The sequence below is a fragment of the Cucurbita pepo genome, chromosome 18 (genome assembly GCF_057944985.1).
Source record: "Cucurbita pepo subsp. pepo isolate OVF chromosome 18, ASM5794498v1, whole genome shotgun sequence".
NCBI classification, from domain to species: domain Eukaryota; kingdom Viridiplantae; phylum Streptophyta; class Magnoliopsida; order Cucurbitales; family Cucurbitaceae; genus Cucurbita; species Cucurbita pepo.
In genome coordinates this window covers 6,285,468-6,301,721 of record NC_141815.1, presented here as the reverse complement: position 1 = coordinate 6,301,721, position 16,254 = coordinate 6,285,468, and the positions used below count along the sequence as shown (strand labels likewise).

The 16,254-nt window shown below is 35.4% G+C and overlaps 1 protein-coding gene and 1 non-coding gene across 2 annotated transcripts; both read right to left on the bottom strand.

Annotated features, from left to right (window-relative positions):
• Nucleotides 1–3,328: 3,328 nt before the first annotated feature.
• Nucleotides 3,329–3,399, bottom strand: TRNAG-GCC (transfer RNA glycine (anticodon GCC)). Its single transcript has one exon. It is a non-coding gene; the product is annotated as a tRNA-Gly (tRNA).
• A 1,522-nt stretch (nt 3,400–4,921) lies between these two features.
• MEF20 (mitochondrial editing factor 20) lies at nt 4,922–6,889 on the bottom strand. Its single transcript, XM_023660098.2, has one exon. It carries the CDS (start codon nt 6,853–6,855, stop codon nt 5,431–5,433), a length of 1,425 nt encoding a protein of 474 aa, XP_023515866.2. The 5' UTR covers nt 6,856–6,889; the 3' UTR covers nt 4,922–5,430.
• Between the last annotated feature and the right edge of the window lie 9,365 nt (nt 6,890–16,254).

Below are 16,254 nucleotides of genomic sequence, written 5' to 3'. Positions count from 1 at the left end.
ACTCCATTAGTTAAGGTTGTTAGAGTGGTTCTCTAGCCGGTCCATTCCAAGTAGGGAGTTAGGCCATGGGCTTTGGGTGAATGTCCCAACGTTCCATGGCCTTTTTAGAGTTGGAAGAAATCGCGTAAGGTTGGTTTTACAGTAGGTCGTTTCAGATTTAGCATCCCTTTTGGTTGGGATCTAGATTCGACCTATGACTGCCCTAGCACTCTCTAGAGTTGGGATCTTGAGTTGACATACGATGACCCCAGCATCCCCTTAGGTCAAGATCTGAATTAAGTCCATAACGGGTGGCTTTGGTAATCCCCTACATCATCCATGACGTGGTCATGTGATTATGAAGTACCAAGAAAGATTTAAATTGTTTAGAGTCGCACACAACCATCTTCATCTTATTTAAAACGTATATAAATAAGTTTGGTATCAAATGGATCACCGTCACTCTTGAATTTAGAAGAAATTAAAGAAGGAGAGACTGAAAATCTAAAAGCTTGTAACTCTCGATACTAGGCTTGTCAATTATTGCTTCTTGTCCCAAACTTCCACTCTTTTATTTATAGAAAAGCTTGCATTAACCTTGAAACATCGAGAATGGTGCTCATTCCAAACTTAAAATTCTAGAAATTCTGTCGAAAAAATCTAGTTCGACAAAGGTGCTATCGACTTTGGTTTTAAATCTTAGCCGTTGGATATGAAATAATTGAGTCCTCTTAGATCAAATCCAACCGTTGGATTACAAGATACACTCAATTTACTCTAACGGACCAAATCTAGACAAAATTTGCAGCAAATCTGATCATATGTAGGGTTCTACTTGTCCTCGGGGATCTTAAGGTCACCTTAAGTTTAATTTATGCATTAAACCTAAAGTTAATTAAACACTTAAAATCCTTAGGCATACTTATGTTAAAGTCTTAAAGGTGTATATACCTGGTTGCAGCGGAGCGTCTTCGAGTAGAGCCATTGAGAACCTTTGCTTTGTTACCACCGTGTCGAGACCCAATTTCTGGACTTAAACGAAGTATGGATTGCAATAAAAAAATTTCACGAATAAAAAAAGGAGAAGTTAAAACATACGTACATACCTGCATTATCAAAATAAGGAGAATTTAAAAACACATAAATTAAACTAAGAAATATGTTGTAATTGCGTATAAAATATTAAAATATGAGACGTTAAAAATGTTCGAAGAGGTTAGAATGATTGGTTTCTCAGCTACAACAATCCCACATTGATAGATTTAAAATTGTATTTAGTCTTCATAAACTACCCATTGTCATAAGAAAATTGCTGAGCTTGGTAACGTGAGCTTGTAACCCATATGGAGGCAATAAAGTGGTTGGAGGTTTGCTCAACCCATTGGTTAGGGTTGTGCTAGATAGTGGTACTTTGGTTCGTCCATTCCAAGTAGGGAGTTGGGTCGTGGGCTTTAGGTGAAGACCCAATGTCCACGGCCTTTAAAGTTGGAGAAAACCGCGTGATGTTGGTTTCACAGAGCAACGTAGCCTTAGACTTCATGTCAATCTTGTTAAATAATTTTGACGCAGACTATCCCACTTAGATGAGGAAAACATGAAATATTAATGAACCACGTGGTGGGAGGTCATAATAACCTTAGAACATGAGGTATTTAATATTTTTAACTTGTTCATGTCCTTAGAATAGCAATCTTGGCATAACGTCATGAGCTATAGTCCTAAGATAATGCATACTTGTAACATACCCTAATTTCTTGGCATGCTTAAAGTTCATGACCCTAAAGTATACCTATCTCATTTGTGTCAACATATCCTCATGAGCATAATACCTACATGCCATAACATATTTGTTGTGTTCATGGAATCTTTATGAATTCTTATAAGGAGATCATTAGGGGTACTTTCATCTTTTACTAAATGAATCTTAGTACATACCCAAAACATGTTCTAATTCTTTTTAATTTCATGCCTGAGTTCCTAATAACATTTCATGTCTTTATGTCCATAAGTCTTGGTGGACTTAGGGCTTGTGTTGTGCTCTTCTCTGTTTTTAGAGCATTTTCTTAGTCTTATAGGTTCTTACGTTATTGTTCCAAAGGTTATTCTTAAGGCACAACCGTGATATAAGTCTTATTATGAGTTTTTAAGCTCTAATCCAAGCTCATAGGTCATGAACACGAGAACTTGCCATAATAGCTTGCATAAGTCTTTATAAAGATCATAACATGTTCATTGAGATTCTTAGGCAAATCATGAATCCTTACTAGGAGTTTTTAGGGGTAGTTTAGTCATTTCTTTTAAGTCTTGATTTAGGTTCTAAATTTATCCAAACACCTTGAAATCTTGGGTAAACATTTACGTCTTTATAGATAGGCCTTGCATAAAATATTAAGTCATTCAGAGGTTGTTATCTTACAAAATTTTTTAGGGGTATTTTGGTCATTTTATCCTTAATTCTTGGTCTAGCCCCTAAACGTGCTCCAATGACTTTGAAATCTTCTTAACTTCGTCTCACATCCTTTAAAATAGACCATATAAAAATTCTTAGGTTATTTGGAGTTTACTCCTTCATAAACCAACACTCAAGCATGGTAGGGACATTTTAGTCATTTTGGACTTATCCTTTGTTCTTTTAACTTAATTCTTCCATATTCATACCTAACATAATGTTTATATAGAAATCTAAGCGATTTCTATAAGTATAACTTGAGAGAAGACGAATTGTTGGACCTTATAAAATCTTGTTAGGGCATTGAAATCACTTACTTGGGTACCTTATACTTGTTTGAGTGTCTTAATCGTACTTGAGGTCTTACAAATTCTCCCCCTTTAAAGAACTTTCAAGATGAGGTACTTGTTCTTAGTTGTGTCGTTCCAAGCTTCTGGAGAGTCATTTTATGGTTTTGTCCTTCTTCGACACGTCCTTATAATTTGTCCTTCTAACCTTAGTTAGTGTCTTAAATAGTAGGTAAGTGTCATTTTTACTCTCAAAACAACTTAAGAAGTACCTAAAATGTCAAAATAATCGAAACGTGCTTTAATGCTAAAAGAGACGCCTAATTGCTAGTTTCAATCTAACAAGAATCTCGAAGGTGTTTAAGGGATCCTTTATATCACCTAATCTAAAGTATTATATCATAAAAATAAAAATAAAAACAAAGAAGACGAAATATAGCAAAAATATTCACAAAATAATAATAATAATAATGTCTACCTAATGACAAAAATCAAACATTTAAAAATAGTGAAATATATATTCAATAATGTTAATATATTTTTAGACAATTTATTAATATTTCTATTGAAATTTTCCAAAAAAAAAAAAAAAAAAAAAAAAAACCAAAAGAACTGCACCAGCCGGGAATCGAACCCGGGTCTGTACCGTGGCAGGGTACTATTCTACCACTAGACCACTGGTGCTTTTTGATAAATGTTCATTAGCTTAATAATATTTCAATGTTATATCTAATAAGTCTTCTATCCATTAAAAAAAATAAAATAATTATAGATTTAAATTTTATATCTAATAAAATTTAATAAAATATTAAAGGCTGAGAACATATTACACATTTTTTAATTAGTGTCAAAATACACCTATAAATAAATATTGAAAAACTAATTTTAAAGACATTTCAATTTAGTTCCTACAAATAATTATGTCTAAATAAGAAAATTCTAACAACTCTAGTTTTGACGTGTAATCGAACAATTAATATATGAAAGTTTTCAAGTTTTCAAATTAATTCAAACGGAACATAAATCATACTTCAAAGTCTTTTATAAAAAAGACGGTTCAAACATAACATTGAAATTCATGAAATCTATTTGAAACATGAAAGATATTAACTAAGAGTCAATTAATAGAAACCGTTTAACGCCCCAAAGAACTATCTATGCAAGCAAAACCATTTCATCAGCTCCACAATAAAAGTTGTCATCAAACAAGAGGTCGGCCTTGTGAAATACTCACTAAGTAATTCTAGTATTGAGATCGAAAAATGCAAACACATACAAACATACATGATGACTTTTGGGACTTAAATTCAACAAACTCCTTTCATTATCAACCTTGTCTTCCGTCATTTTAAATTAATTTGTATTTGTGTTTGCTCCGTTATCAAAGCTGACAACAAGAATGATAATAATACGAAAGTGGAGAGACCAAAGTGATCACACAAACCATATAGAACAATAACTCTCATAAAATAATATTTTATAAATAAATAATATTTATATTAGATTTCAAGTACTTCCAACCATTTTCATAACTAATTTTTCATAACTAATTTGAGATAATTAGTTGGAATTAGTTATTTTATTTCATAACTAATTTGAGATAATTAGTTGCAATTAATTATTTTATTTTTATGGAATGAAAATTCATTAAATTTTAATTTATTTTTCATTCATCAAATTTATAATCTTAAATTTTAGGGTTTTGAATTTATTTAACAGTTTTAATAATATTATATGAACTTTTAATAGTAAATAATAAAAAAAACAATCAAATTGAAATATTAGTTATACCTATTATACTTCAAAAATCAAATACCATAAATTATTTTCAATAAAATTTACTAATAATCATATATAATATATAATTATGATAAATTATTAATAAAGTAAAAAAAAATATTATAATACAATAATTATTAAATTTACTTAAATATAGTTCATTACCATTAATTACAATTTGTAAATTAGTAAATTTAATTTGAGTAAATTAACTATGCTCTAAAATTACGAATAAGCTATTCAAAATTAGTCCAAATAAACAAATAATTGATTATAAATAATCAATAATAGTCATAATAATTGAAAATAAAATTATTACTAAGTTAACCTAATTAACTAATTAATTAAAAAATTTGGAATTAATAAATTTTATTTGTAAAAACAAATTAAATATATATTTAAATGAATTATTATTAATTAAGCATATTCAAAAATAAAATTACACGTCAAAATAAAGGGTAAAAGAGAACTCATATTTCTCCGTGAGTTCAAAGATAATAATCCTAGTATTGTGTCGTTCATACTTTTTCTAATACTATTTCCGTTAAATTATAAATATAGTTCATAATGATGTTACAGATGTTTTAACGATGAATTTTCTACCGTCGTTAACTCGTCTCTAACTCCTAGTTTGAACCGAACTATACCCCTCTAACCCCTAGTTTGAACCGAACTATACCTCCGTCTCTAACCCCTAGTTTGAACCGAACTATACCCCCGTCTCTAACCCCTAGTTTGAACCGAACTATACCCCCGTCTCTAACCCCTAGTTTGAACCGAACTATACCCCCGTCTCTAACCCCTAGTTTGAACCGAACTATACCCCCGTCTCTAACCCCTAGTTTGAACCGAACTATACCCCGTCTCTAACCCCTAGTTTGAACCGAACTATACCCCGTCTCTAACCCCTAGTTTGAACCGAACTATACCCCGTCTCTAACCCCTAGTTTGAACCGAACTATACCCCGCTTTGTTTTGAATCCCTTTGATCTTCATCTCCTCTCTTACAGCCTTCACATTCTCCCACCTTTGAGCAGAAGCATAAACATTCGACAAAGCTACAAAGTCCTCACTTCCATCACACCACTCATCACCAACAACACTCTCCACAAGGAACTTCCCCACCTTCTCTCCCATTTCAACATCGCAATGAACCATACAAGAACTCATCAAACCCCTCCATAACACACCATCAGGCGCCATTGGCATTCCAAGTATCATCTCATATGCCTCTTTCAAGTGCCCACACCGCCCAAGAAGGTCAACAATGCATCCATAATGCTGCATTTGTGGCACAACACCGAACTTCCTCTCCATTACATCAAACAAATGGAGCCCCTCTTCAATAAGCCCACCATGACAGCAACCAGAAAGCAGGCTTGTGAAGGTTACTGCGTTTGGCTTTACACCATGACCTCCCATTGCTTCCAAAAGCTCCAATGCTTCTTTACCCTTTCCATGAATGGCCAACCCTGTCGCCATCGCTGTCCATGTCAAAACGTTCCTCTGCTTCATCTGCTTAAAAACTGATGAAGCACTGTTGAGATACCCACATTTTGAGTACATATTAACCAAACCAGTACCAATAAACACATCATTTTCAGGGGAATCAATTGTTTTCTCGATGTATGCATGAACACAAACGCCGGTTTCAAGCACACCCAGTTGAGATGCAGCAGAAAGAAGACAGACCATTGTAGTATCCGTTGGATTGACATCAGAATTCGTTGATTCAACCAACATCCCTCGAAACAATTCCAACGCTTCTCGGCCATATTTCTGAGCCACCCTTCCACTTTGTGAGCAGTACCCTGCAATCATCGCATTCCAGGTAACATTATTTCTCACAGACATTTCATCGAACACCTTCCGTGCAGCACCCACATCTTTGTTAATCGCGTAAAAATGAATCATGGTAGTCTGCACCCAAATGTTTGAAACAACCCCACGTTTGAGAATATGAGTATGAATCTGCTTGCCGGTGGTTAACGTCGGCGGCGATGGAGCCCGCGCGCAAGCTCCGAGCAGGAAAATGAAAGTGAAATCGTCGAATTCGAAGTGAGCAGTGGAGACCGAATTGGCGAAAATGGAGATGGAATGTTGAGGCGGAGCGCATCTTATGAGGGTGTTGAAGAGGAAGAGATTGGTGGGGTGTCGGTGGTGCAGGGATATCAAATGGGCGTAGGCGGTGGCTTCGGGGGAATGGTTGTTGCAGAAATGGGCGATTAATTTGGCGTAAGGGATGGGGGATTTGAAGGCATTGGTGATCAATTGGGCGTGAATTTGTTTGAGTTGAAGAAGGGAAGAGCTTAGTATGTTGTTTAGGTGATGGATGCAGCTCAGTCTTGGCGATAGGCGCATCTGCGAGGTTGAATTCGAACCCAATCTGTGAGCAAGAAACACACATTCAGTTATGATATGAATTTATATATTTTTCTAATTATTTTATATTTTTAAAAAATGAAAAAGAATTATTTTATTAAAAAAAATTGAATTAGTTAGTATCAATGTGAATCTTTTTAGTAAGTATTTTCAAAATACCATGAAAGGTACGGTTATGCCCAGATCCCACGGCTACCAGATATTGTCCAGATTTCCACACCCTTATAAATGGTGGTTTGTTACGTGGGACATCACAATCCACCCCCTTCGTTGCCAGCGTCCTCGCTGGCACTCTTTCCTTTCTCCAATCTATATGGGACCGCCCCCAAATCCACCCCCTTTAGAGCCAGCATCCTTATTGGCACACCGCCTCGTGTCTACCCCCTTCGAGGAATAGCGAGAAGGTTGGCACATTATTCGGTGTCTGGGATACCATTTGTAACGGCCCAGATCCACCGCTAGCAAATATTGTCTTCTTTGGGCTTTCCCTTTCGGGCTTCCCCTCAAGACTTTAAAACGCGTCTACTATGTGAAGGTTTCCACACCCTTAACATTACAGGTATCAACATTACAGGTATCAACATATTCTACTGTCTTTATCATCCGTTCATAACTAGATATCTATGTAGGACCTATGGAATATGTTTGTATATGTGAGTATCATAGTAAACTCTTGGGGAATGATGTAACCATTTTATTTCTAATGTTTGATCTATCCTAGGACCATACTTGTTGGAATAAAACTACTTTCTCTATAATGATAGGTATACAAATTAGTTTGGTATAATATTTGGTTGAGATTATCTTAGTTTAGTGAATTAACGCTTGGGCGGGTTGACCCAGTACAATTTACTCTGGTTTGGGCCGCGGTTGTAGATGGGTTGAAGGAAAACAGGTTAGGTCATGGATCTGGGTCGACTCGTTGGGCTTCGTCTTCTCTACCCGGATTTCTACGATTTCCTCTCTCTTGGATAACGTCGTTCTTGTGACCGTTTTTCCTCGTTTTCTCTTGGTTCTGTGTCTTCTCTCCTCCTTCTCCCCTTTTTTGGCGTTGGTTTGGTTTGGTTTGGTTTGGTTTGAGAAATCTGAAAACCTCTCTTCTTCCTCTGGTGGTTTATGACGTGTATGAGGCGTTGAAACTCGTCCCCGATGTGCGTGCAAGCCTTGGTGGTGTTTTCGTGGCAAGAAGCGAAGGTTTCGACGTCGATTTCTAATTTTCTTTTCTTGTCGAGTTTCGTCGAATTCCTTCTTCTCTGTATTTTTTCCTTTCTTCTCTGCAAGTAACTTCCGTTTGGGTGTGGTAGGCGTTTTGGGAAGCCTTATGGTGATATGTGGGAAGGGGAGGGTGTAGGAATGATCATTTTTTTATGTCAACTACATATTGTTCAAGTTTACGGTACTAATGTTGGATTTTACACAGAAAATGCTCAATTACGAAAACTACGAGCTTTAGGGTACAAATCTCAACACAACCACCCATCTAAGCCTTTAGGGAGCTTTGTTTGGTAGCATTTAGGGAGTATGAACTAGTAGTTAGGAGTAGACACTACGGATTCTAGTAACACTTAAAGTGGACAGCCTCCTTAACACTATTGAGAGTTTGGAATGTTGCGTAGTCGGAAACTTTGCTCGGTTTTGCATCACCTAAGGGAGCACCAACAATAGAGCCTATTAGAGAGACTGCATAATGGTTGCTAATAGGGAGCTTTGCTGAGAGTGACATGATCCTCAGCCAAACCACCTGCAAGAAAGAAAACGAAAAACATGAGACTTTGAGAACAACCGACCACGCTCTGGCGAACGAAACCTAACGATAAACCAACGTCGAAACCACCGAACTACACCACGAAAGCCATCCCAGAGACCTCTATGTTAGTTTATTTAATCTTGTATTAACCGTAATTTATTTGTATTTACGGTTTGTATTTCAAATTATGTCAGTTGAGGGAAGTAATTAGCGGTTAAGGGTAGTTACTAGCGGTTAAGGGTAGTTACTAGCGGTTAAGGGTAGTTACTAGCGGTTAAGGGTAGTTACTATCGGTTAAGGGTAGTTACTAGCGGTTAGTGTGGCTATTCTGTCTATATATATGTATTCTGTAACAAGTTTAATAATGAGTAGGTTGGTTTATTGCCTCTCTTAGTTGTACGAGTGTTGTCTAACACTCTACACGCACTAGAAATAGATTTCGACGTTTCTTACACGTCGTACACCGTCGGAGAAGGAAGACAGAACGTCGGACTTTCGAGCCCTCTCAGATCTGAGAGTTTTAGGTCCTTACGAACCAAACAAAACACCATAAACAAGATTAGGGTGAAGAGGAGACTCGGAAACGAAGGAAAAGTGAGGAAAAAAAAGAACGTCAGAACAACTTACCGAAGAAAGAGAAAAGTCGCCGAAATTTTTTTGATAGTCGGGCGAAGAAGACGAGCCCCGACTTGAGACCCGGATTCGAGACCCGAATCGGAACCCAAAACCCGCTCGCCCCAACAGCAGAGTTTAGCCCAGACCCGCAACTGCAACCCGACAACCCACGCCTCAACCCGAGACCGCCTGCACACGCGATGCCTCCTGATTGTGCCGTTGTCAGCTTTTGGCGCAAAAACTCCTCGGCTCGCGGCGGCTTCCCAGCTCCTCGCGACTTATTCGGCTCAGGAAACCCATTTCTAACGTGTTCTTTACCATTCCGACCCTCCCGGACTTGATTTCGACCCCTTTTAAGGTAAAATAGGTCATTTTAAGACAGTATTTCATAAATTCAAGTTGGAAAATTAATTATGTTTGTGAAATACTAATGAAGGTGTCGAATAATCCAATAGGAACCAACCACCAATGAAAGCGTAGAACGTATACGAGGAGCTAGCAGCTTACGTATATATTTAGGGAGTACATCGGCTAAGGCCTACCAAGTAAGTGGCTCTTCCATTGTAGGTTACGCATTTGTATCCTGTATGTTGGCATGTGGCCGTGGATTCGCACGTGTCATTAAATTGTATGTGAGACTTATATGCTTTAATACGTAAACTTGTGAAATGTGAATGTATGCTGGTTTAGTATTGATTTGATGTGTGATTTAGTATGATGTGATATTGTGTTTCCTAAATTGTATGTAAAACAACATTCTATGCGTGACATAAAACTACAAACTATAGCATGAAATATAACCCCGTTAGAATTATGCATGATAGGAAAACTAAGAAATGAAAGATATTATGATATGAATGAAATTGATAGCGGGATTATATTTACTAATGATAAAAGTAGAATTATTGAGGACCTCATGCATTATGTGTACTCATGCATTGGGGGGATACCCCTATTCAATCACGAGGGTACGGACGCGTACACCCAAGGACAGGAGAACGATCGTTATGTTTTACATAATGCTGCCGTGATGGTTACTAGTTCTAACAGGTGTTCGGCCTAAGGAGCTCCCAGAATATGCTCGCCCGACAAGGAAAGTGGTCTAACGGTGTGCGAACTAACTGGTGAGTTTATACTCGCACGTATGAGCTGTGTGTAGATTATATGGTACACATCCAAATTACCCGTTAGGATAGCACTGCAGGAAGATAGATTGAATGATAAGACTCGTGCTACGACATTTTCAGATAAAGACAAGGCACCCATGTAACGACCCAAAATTTTCTACTTAATTTAAGGTCGCTACTGTATACGTACCATAAACATTGAATGCGGAAGACTTCATTTAAATTTCATAAAACATAACCTTTAACTTAAAACACAGCCATGGACTTACGTGTTTCGAAAACATCTTTAAAACGACACAACAAAAGACCCGGAATAAAATAAATAAGGGTTTAGGTTTAAAATATCCTATTCTAGCCTAAGTCTAAGAAAATAAATACCACTATCCTATGCATGTGCCATGATCTCGAGTTGCGATGCCGTCGTCAGCCGTACAGGAATGCCTTGCCTTAACCTGAAAAATGTAGTAGCACATGGCTTGAGTATTTAAAGAAATACTCAGTAAGTGACCCCACTATTAGGGTTAAATGCAACAATCACATGCAATGAAATGATGGGATCTATCTTTCGTTTCGTTTTTCCTATGGTGCTGTCCTAACGGGTAATCGTGGACGTGTACCATATACTCTACACACAGCCCATACGTGTGAGTATGGGCTCACCAGCTAGTTCGCACACCGCTGGGCCACTTTCCTTATCCGGTGGGCATACTCTGAGAGCCCCTTATGTCGGAACTCGTTAGAACTAGTAACTGTCACGGCAGCGCTATGCAAAGCATAACGATCGTTGTCCTGCCATTGGATGTACGCATCCGTACCCTCGTGATGGGATAGGGGTATCCCCCCAGATGCATGAACACACATAATGCATGAGGTCCCCACTACTTCTACAATTTCATTATCCTTTAATACAACCCCGCTAGCATTAAGTACATATCATATCATTTTTCATATCGTTTTCAGATATCATTCATCATTCATATCATATCGTTTCTCATTCTTCCATTCTCAAATCATACATAATTCTAACGGGGTTGTTTTACATGTCATTTATCGTAATTTCATGTCATTCATATCATGTTGTATACACACAATTTAAGAGACCTAACATAACGTTCTATGCTTTTAACATAACATTTCATCATATACACATCATACCATGACATATTGCATCACAATGTATCATATCATAAACAAGTAATAACGTAAACACTTCATAGTCATATCATTCTCTAACTTATCATAGCCTTAACGTTCTTATACCTATCACAGACATATCATTACGTGAACGTACCTTAGTCATATCATCACAAGAACTTAACCTAACACTATTGTTCTATCAATCTATCACAAACCTATCCCTTTCTGCCCTAACCTAACCGTATTCTTCCATCAATCTCTCTCATTCATATCACTCCGGTATGTAACCTAACCTTAACATTTTGTGAACGTATTTTACTCCTATCATTACATTTCGTTTTGTGCATCCTTCTTGTATCCTATCTCAAACATATCTTTGAACACATCGTACAGTAATTATTATTATACAATTCACATATACATAACATATACATAACATATAAGAAGCATATCGATCCACAGAAAATTCACACATATCAATATATATGACACGTGCAGAACCACAGGGCACGTGTCAACATCAAAATATAACCATGCCGATAGTAAGGTCACTTACGTGGCTAGCTTAAGTCGTTGTCACGAATATATCTTTAATTAAAGTTCGATTCCATCCTTTGAAATCCGAGTCAACCTATATGAGCCCATGACATTAGTTTCAGGTTTGAACTCTACAACTTTATTTCTCTAATTTATATTGGTCCATTGTTAAAAGTCTAAAATGTTATATATCTATAATTATATTTTTATTAAAAATCTCATTTTTCATACTGATGTATAAGAAAGTAGATACACATATTTCAAGTTATTCTAGGCTTTACTCTCTCCCTGTATTTACCCTCTGTGTTTACGTTTCCCTCTATATTTAGTTTGTGGTTTTTTTTATCTGCTTCCCTTTATAGTGATCTCTGTTTCCAAATCTTTCCATTTCAGTGTTTCCTATTGAGAAGTTTTCTCGGTCATTCTATCCTTAATCTATTCATTTGGCTACTGATAAAAATTTAATCTAATATTACTAATATGACGTGATTGACGAGAATCGTATAAATGATTGACATTTAGTTTCTAACTCAAAGCTAATCGTATAAATGATTGACATTTAGTTTCTAACTCAAAGACTCATAGCTAGATCATTGTAATAATTCAATGGAGATCTAACTATTAATATTACAGTGATCTCTGTTTCCAAATCTTTTCATCTCAGTGTTTCCTATTCAGAAGTTTTCTCAGTCATTCTATCTTTAATCTATTCATTTGGCTAGTGATAAAAATTTAATCTGATAGTACTAATATGACGTAATTGACGAGAATCGTATAAATGATTGACATTTAGTTTCTAACTCAAAGCTAATCGTATAAATGATTGACATTTAGTTTCTAACTCAAAGCTAATCATACAAATGATTGACATTTAGTTTCTAAATCAAAGCTAATGGGATAAATGATTGACATTTAGTTTCTAACTCAAAGACTCAAACATGGATCATTGTAATAATTGAATGGAGATCTAACTATAATTGGTTGTGATTTCTAAAAAAAAATAGGATAAAAGAAAATGAAGATTTAATATATACCTTCAATGGAGATCTAACTATAATTGGTTGTGATTTCTAAAAAAAAATTGGATAAAAGAAAATGAAGATTTAATATATATCTTCAATCGAGATCTAACTATAATTGGTTGTGATTTCTAAAAAAAATAGGATAAAAGAAAATGAAGATTTAATATATACCTTCAAATCTATCTTCACCTAAATCTAGGTGAATCTCAACTAGTAAAAGTCATTCTCATTTTTTTTCTCAAGTAAATCTAAGGATTATTGATTTTCGGTTTCTTTTTGTTACTTTCTCGGCGTAAGGATGAGTTGGGAGAGATGATCGTGGGAAGGGATGAGAGGTTAGTGGAGATAGGTGGGGAAATGTTTTTTTTCTTTTCTTTTACTTAGTTAATTAATTAATTAATTATTATTATTATTATTTTAACTATTTTTATAATTATTTTTATTTCTTTATTGAAGGGATGAGAGGTTAGTGGAGATAGGTGGGAAAGGTTTTTTTTTCTTTTCTTTTCCTTAGTTAATTAATTAATTTATTATTATTATTATTATTTTAACTATTTTTATAATTATTTTTATTTCTTTATTTCTTTATTTATTTTTGGGCTATTACAACCCATACGAGACCGATGGCATCATCGCACATTCCGTGACCGTGGCACATGCATAGGATAATTTGTTTTCCATTCATAGTATAGGTTAGTATAGGTTGAATTTCAATTGCATTCGTAGTATAGGTTAGTATAGGTTGAATTTTCTTTTGCATAGGTGGAATTGCAATCGCATTAATAAACCATAGGTTAGTATAAGATGTTTAATTCAGATTTTTTTTTTCCTTCTTTCCCTTGTATTTGTTTATTCATGAGATGATAAATGCCAAATTGATGTTGCATTTATAATAAGAGTCCATTTAAAGTAAATTCGGCATTAAACGTAAGGGCGTTAAGGTAAATTCCACATTTAAGATATAGTAATGAGCTTAGGAAAATTTTAGAGTTGTTACCATGTTTGCCCATTTGAATGCTTTGGATATATATTATGTGTTCTAAAGCATTTGTATGATGAGTTTGTATGCTTTTAACTATTGTTTGCATTTCCTAGTCCTTGAGCTATGACTAGGGTCTATATTGACTATTTTGTGTTGACTAGTACCATGTAGGGACGATGGGGGCATAATCCCTAATGGTGAAATTACCTTGACCGGTTAGTGTTATTAAGTATATAGGATCGCAACATCATTACTTTGTCTCGTGGGACATAAAGGGTATTAGTGAGGGAGCTCTGATGTGCTTAATGGGAAGCATGCCTTGCACTTTTCTAGCTTAGAATGACGTAGGAATAGAGAGCTTCTTGGGTGCCATTAGGTGAGCTTTCAACTAGCACTCAGTAAGACACGTGTGGAGTTATAGAGAGACCCAAGGCGTTACCTATAGAGAGTGATGGCTCCTCCGTACCTACTAGATCCACCCGAAAGCCTGAGACAGATGAGGGTACTCTGACTTATTTGAAAGCGCGATGACTAGATGGACCTTGAAAAGTAGAGACATAAAGTTAAGTGCACCCATAAACCTAACTTAACCCTGATGGGTGATGTACACCTTGGAATGGAAGTATGCAATGTTCAATACTCAATAAGCTCGATAGGGCTAAGATAGGGTTATTGAGAATCTCATACCATGGAATTGGACAACTCTAGGAATGTGATGAGCCCGTAGCTTAAGAACATTAAATAGGATAAGTTCGATGAGAGTCTACAAGTAATTTGTTTACCGAATATTTTTATATTCATTCTTATTGTACTTTATTTTTCATATAGACCATAGGTGATTGATTGTGGGCAGGAACGTGCAAGGTTGTGCAACTGTACAGAGGACCCTTAGATCTGTGACGTATGTTTACTGTTTATGTGTCTTCTACTTTAATTATGTTATTTTGGAACCTCTATTATTTTGTAAATTGTTTTGTATTTGTAACTTACGAAAGTGTTGTTGTAACTCTTGATATCGTTTATATTTGAGTGTACTAATTTGAAATCTTACTCCACTACATCACTCAATTTTAAAATAAAATTTTTTATCATCTTTTTTACTCTGGAGTCGACGGTTCATGATTCAAAACCTCATACGGTGGGTAGTTCATTGTTCTTGTGCTCTATTTTCATTTCAGTGTAGGGTTAGATACATAGTAATGCTTTACATATGATCTACACACATGCACATGGACATACTATGTGGGCTCATTAACGTACCACGAGACTGGACTCTGGTAGACATGCACTCATAATGTGAGTGTACGCATCCGTACGCTAGAGAAGTAATCAATTACTGTATGAGCATACAATATATATCATCCGTACATACATACATTATGATACGTTGCACAATAACTTTTTCATACATTTCATAACTTCATTTCATATGACATCTATTCATAATCATAGTGTTAGGTATAACATGTCCAAATTAAATTCATATTCATAGTGTCTCGTATAGATAATTGTGTGGATGGCAATAATAAAAATTTCACAATATTTAATAAAATTTTAAAGTGCCCTATGATCGAATTTTCACCCCGTTCGTCACTCTCATGGTACAACCTTACATTTATCTGAAAATAATTTTAAAGATAGGGGAATATAAAAAAAAAAATTTAATTGATTTTGATTTTATTTAGAATTAAAAAGAAATAAATGTTAAAGCAAACTTGCACGGAAGAAATGTAGAGAAAGTTATGGCTAATTTTCTTTTATCTTCTTGCCGAAGTTTCTTCAACAATTGAATCTCCTCGATAAAATCATACTCGATATGACTCAAACACAATGTTAAGGTTGTGAGAGCCTGTTGAGAGAGAAGTTTGGAGAAAATTTTTCACATTTGTCTCAATACTCGACAATAACGAATCATTGGTTTAATTGAATAACTAAATAAAATAGATAGTTTGGGCTCCTAGAATATGGCGCCCTTAAGAGTCTTATATATGAAGACGTTGTAAAAACCTTTTCAAATTTGAAATAATATATTTTAATACCTAATATATTAAAATACATATTTTATTTAAATATCATACAATATCTCATTATGCATTCATTATACATTAGGAAGACTAATTAGCTCAATCAGAATACGAGCCCATTATTTACCAATAAAAGGGTTACAAAAATCATATTCAAATAAACAAAAGACTCGGTTCAATGAGGTCC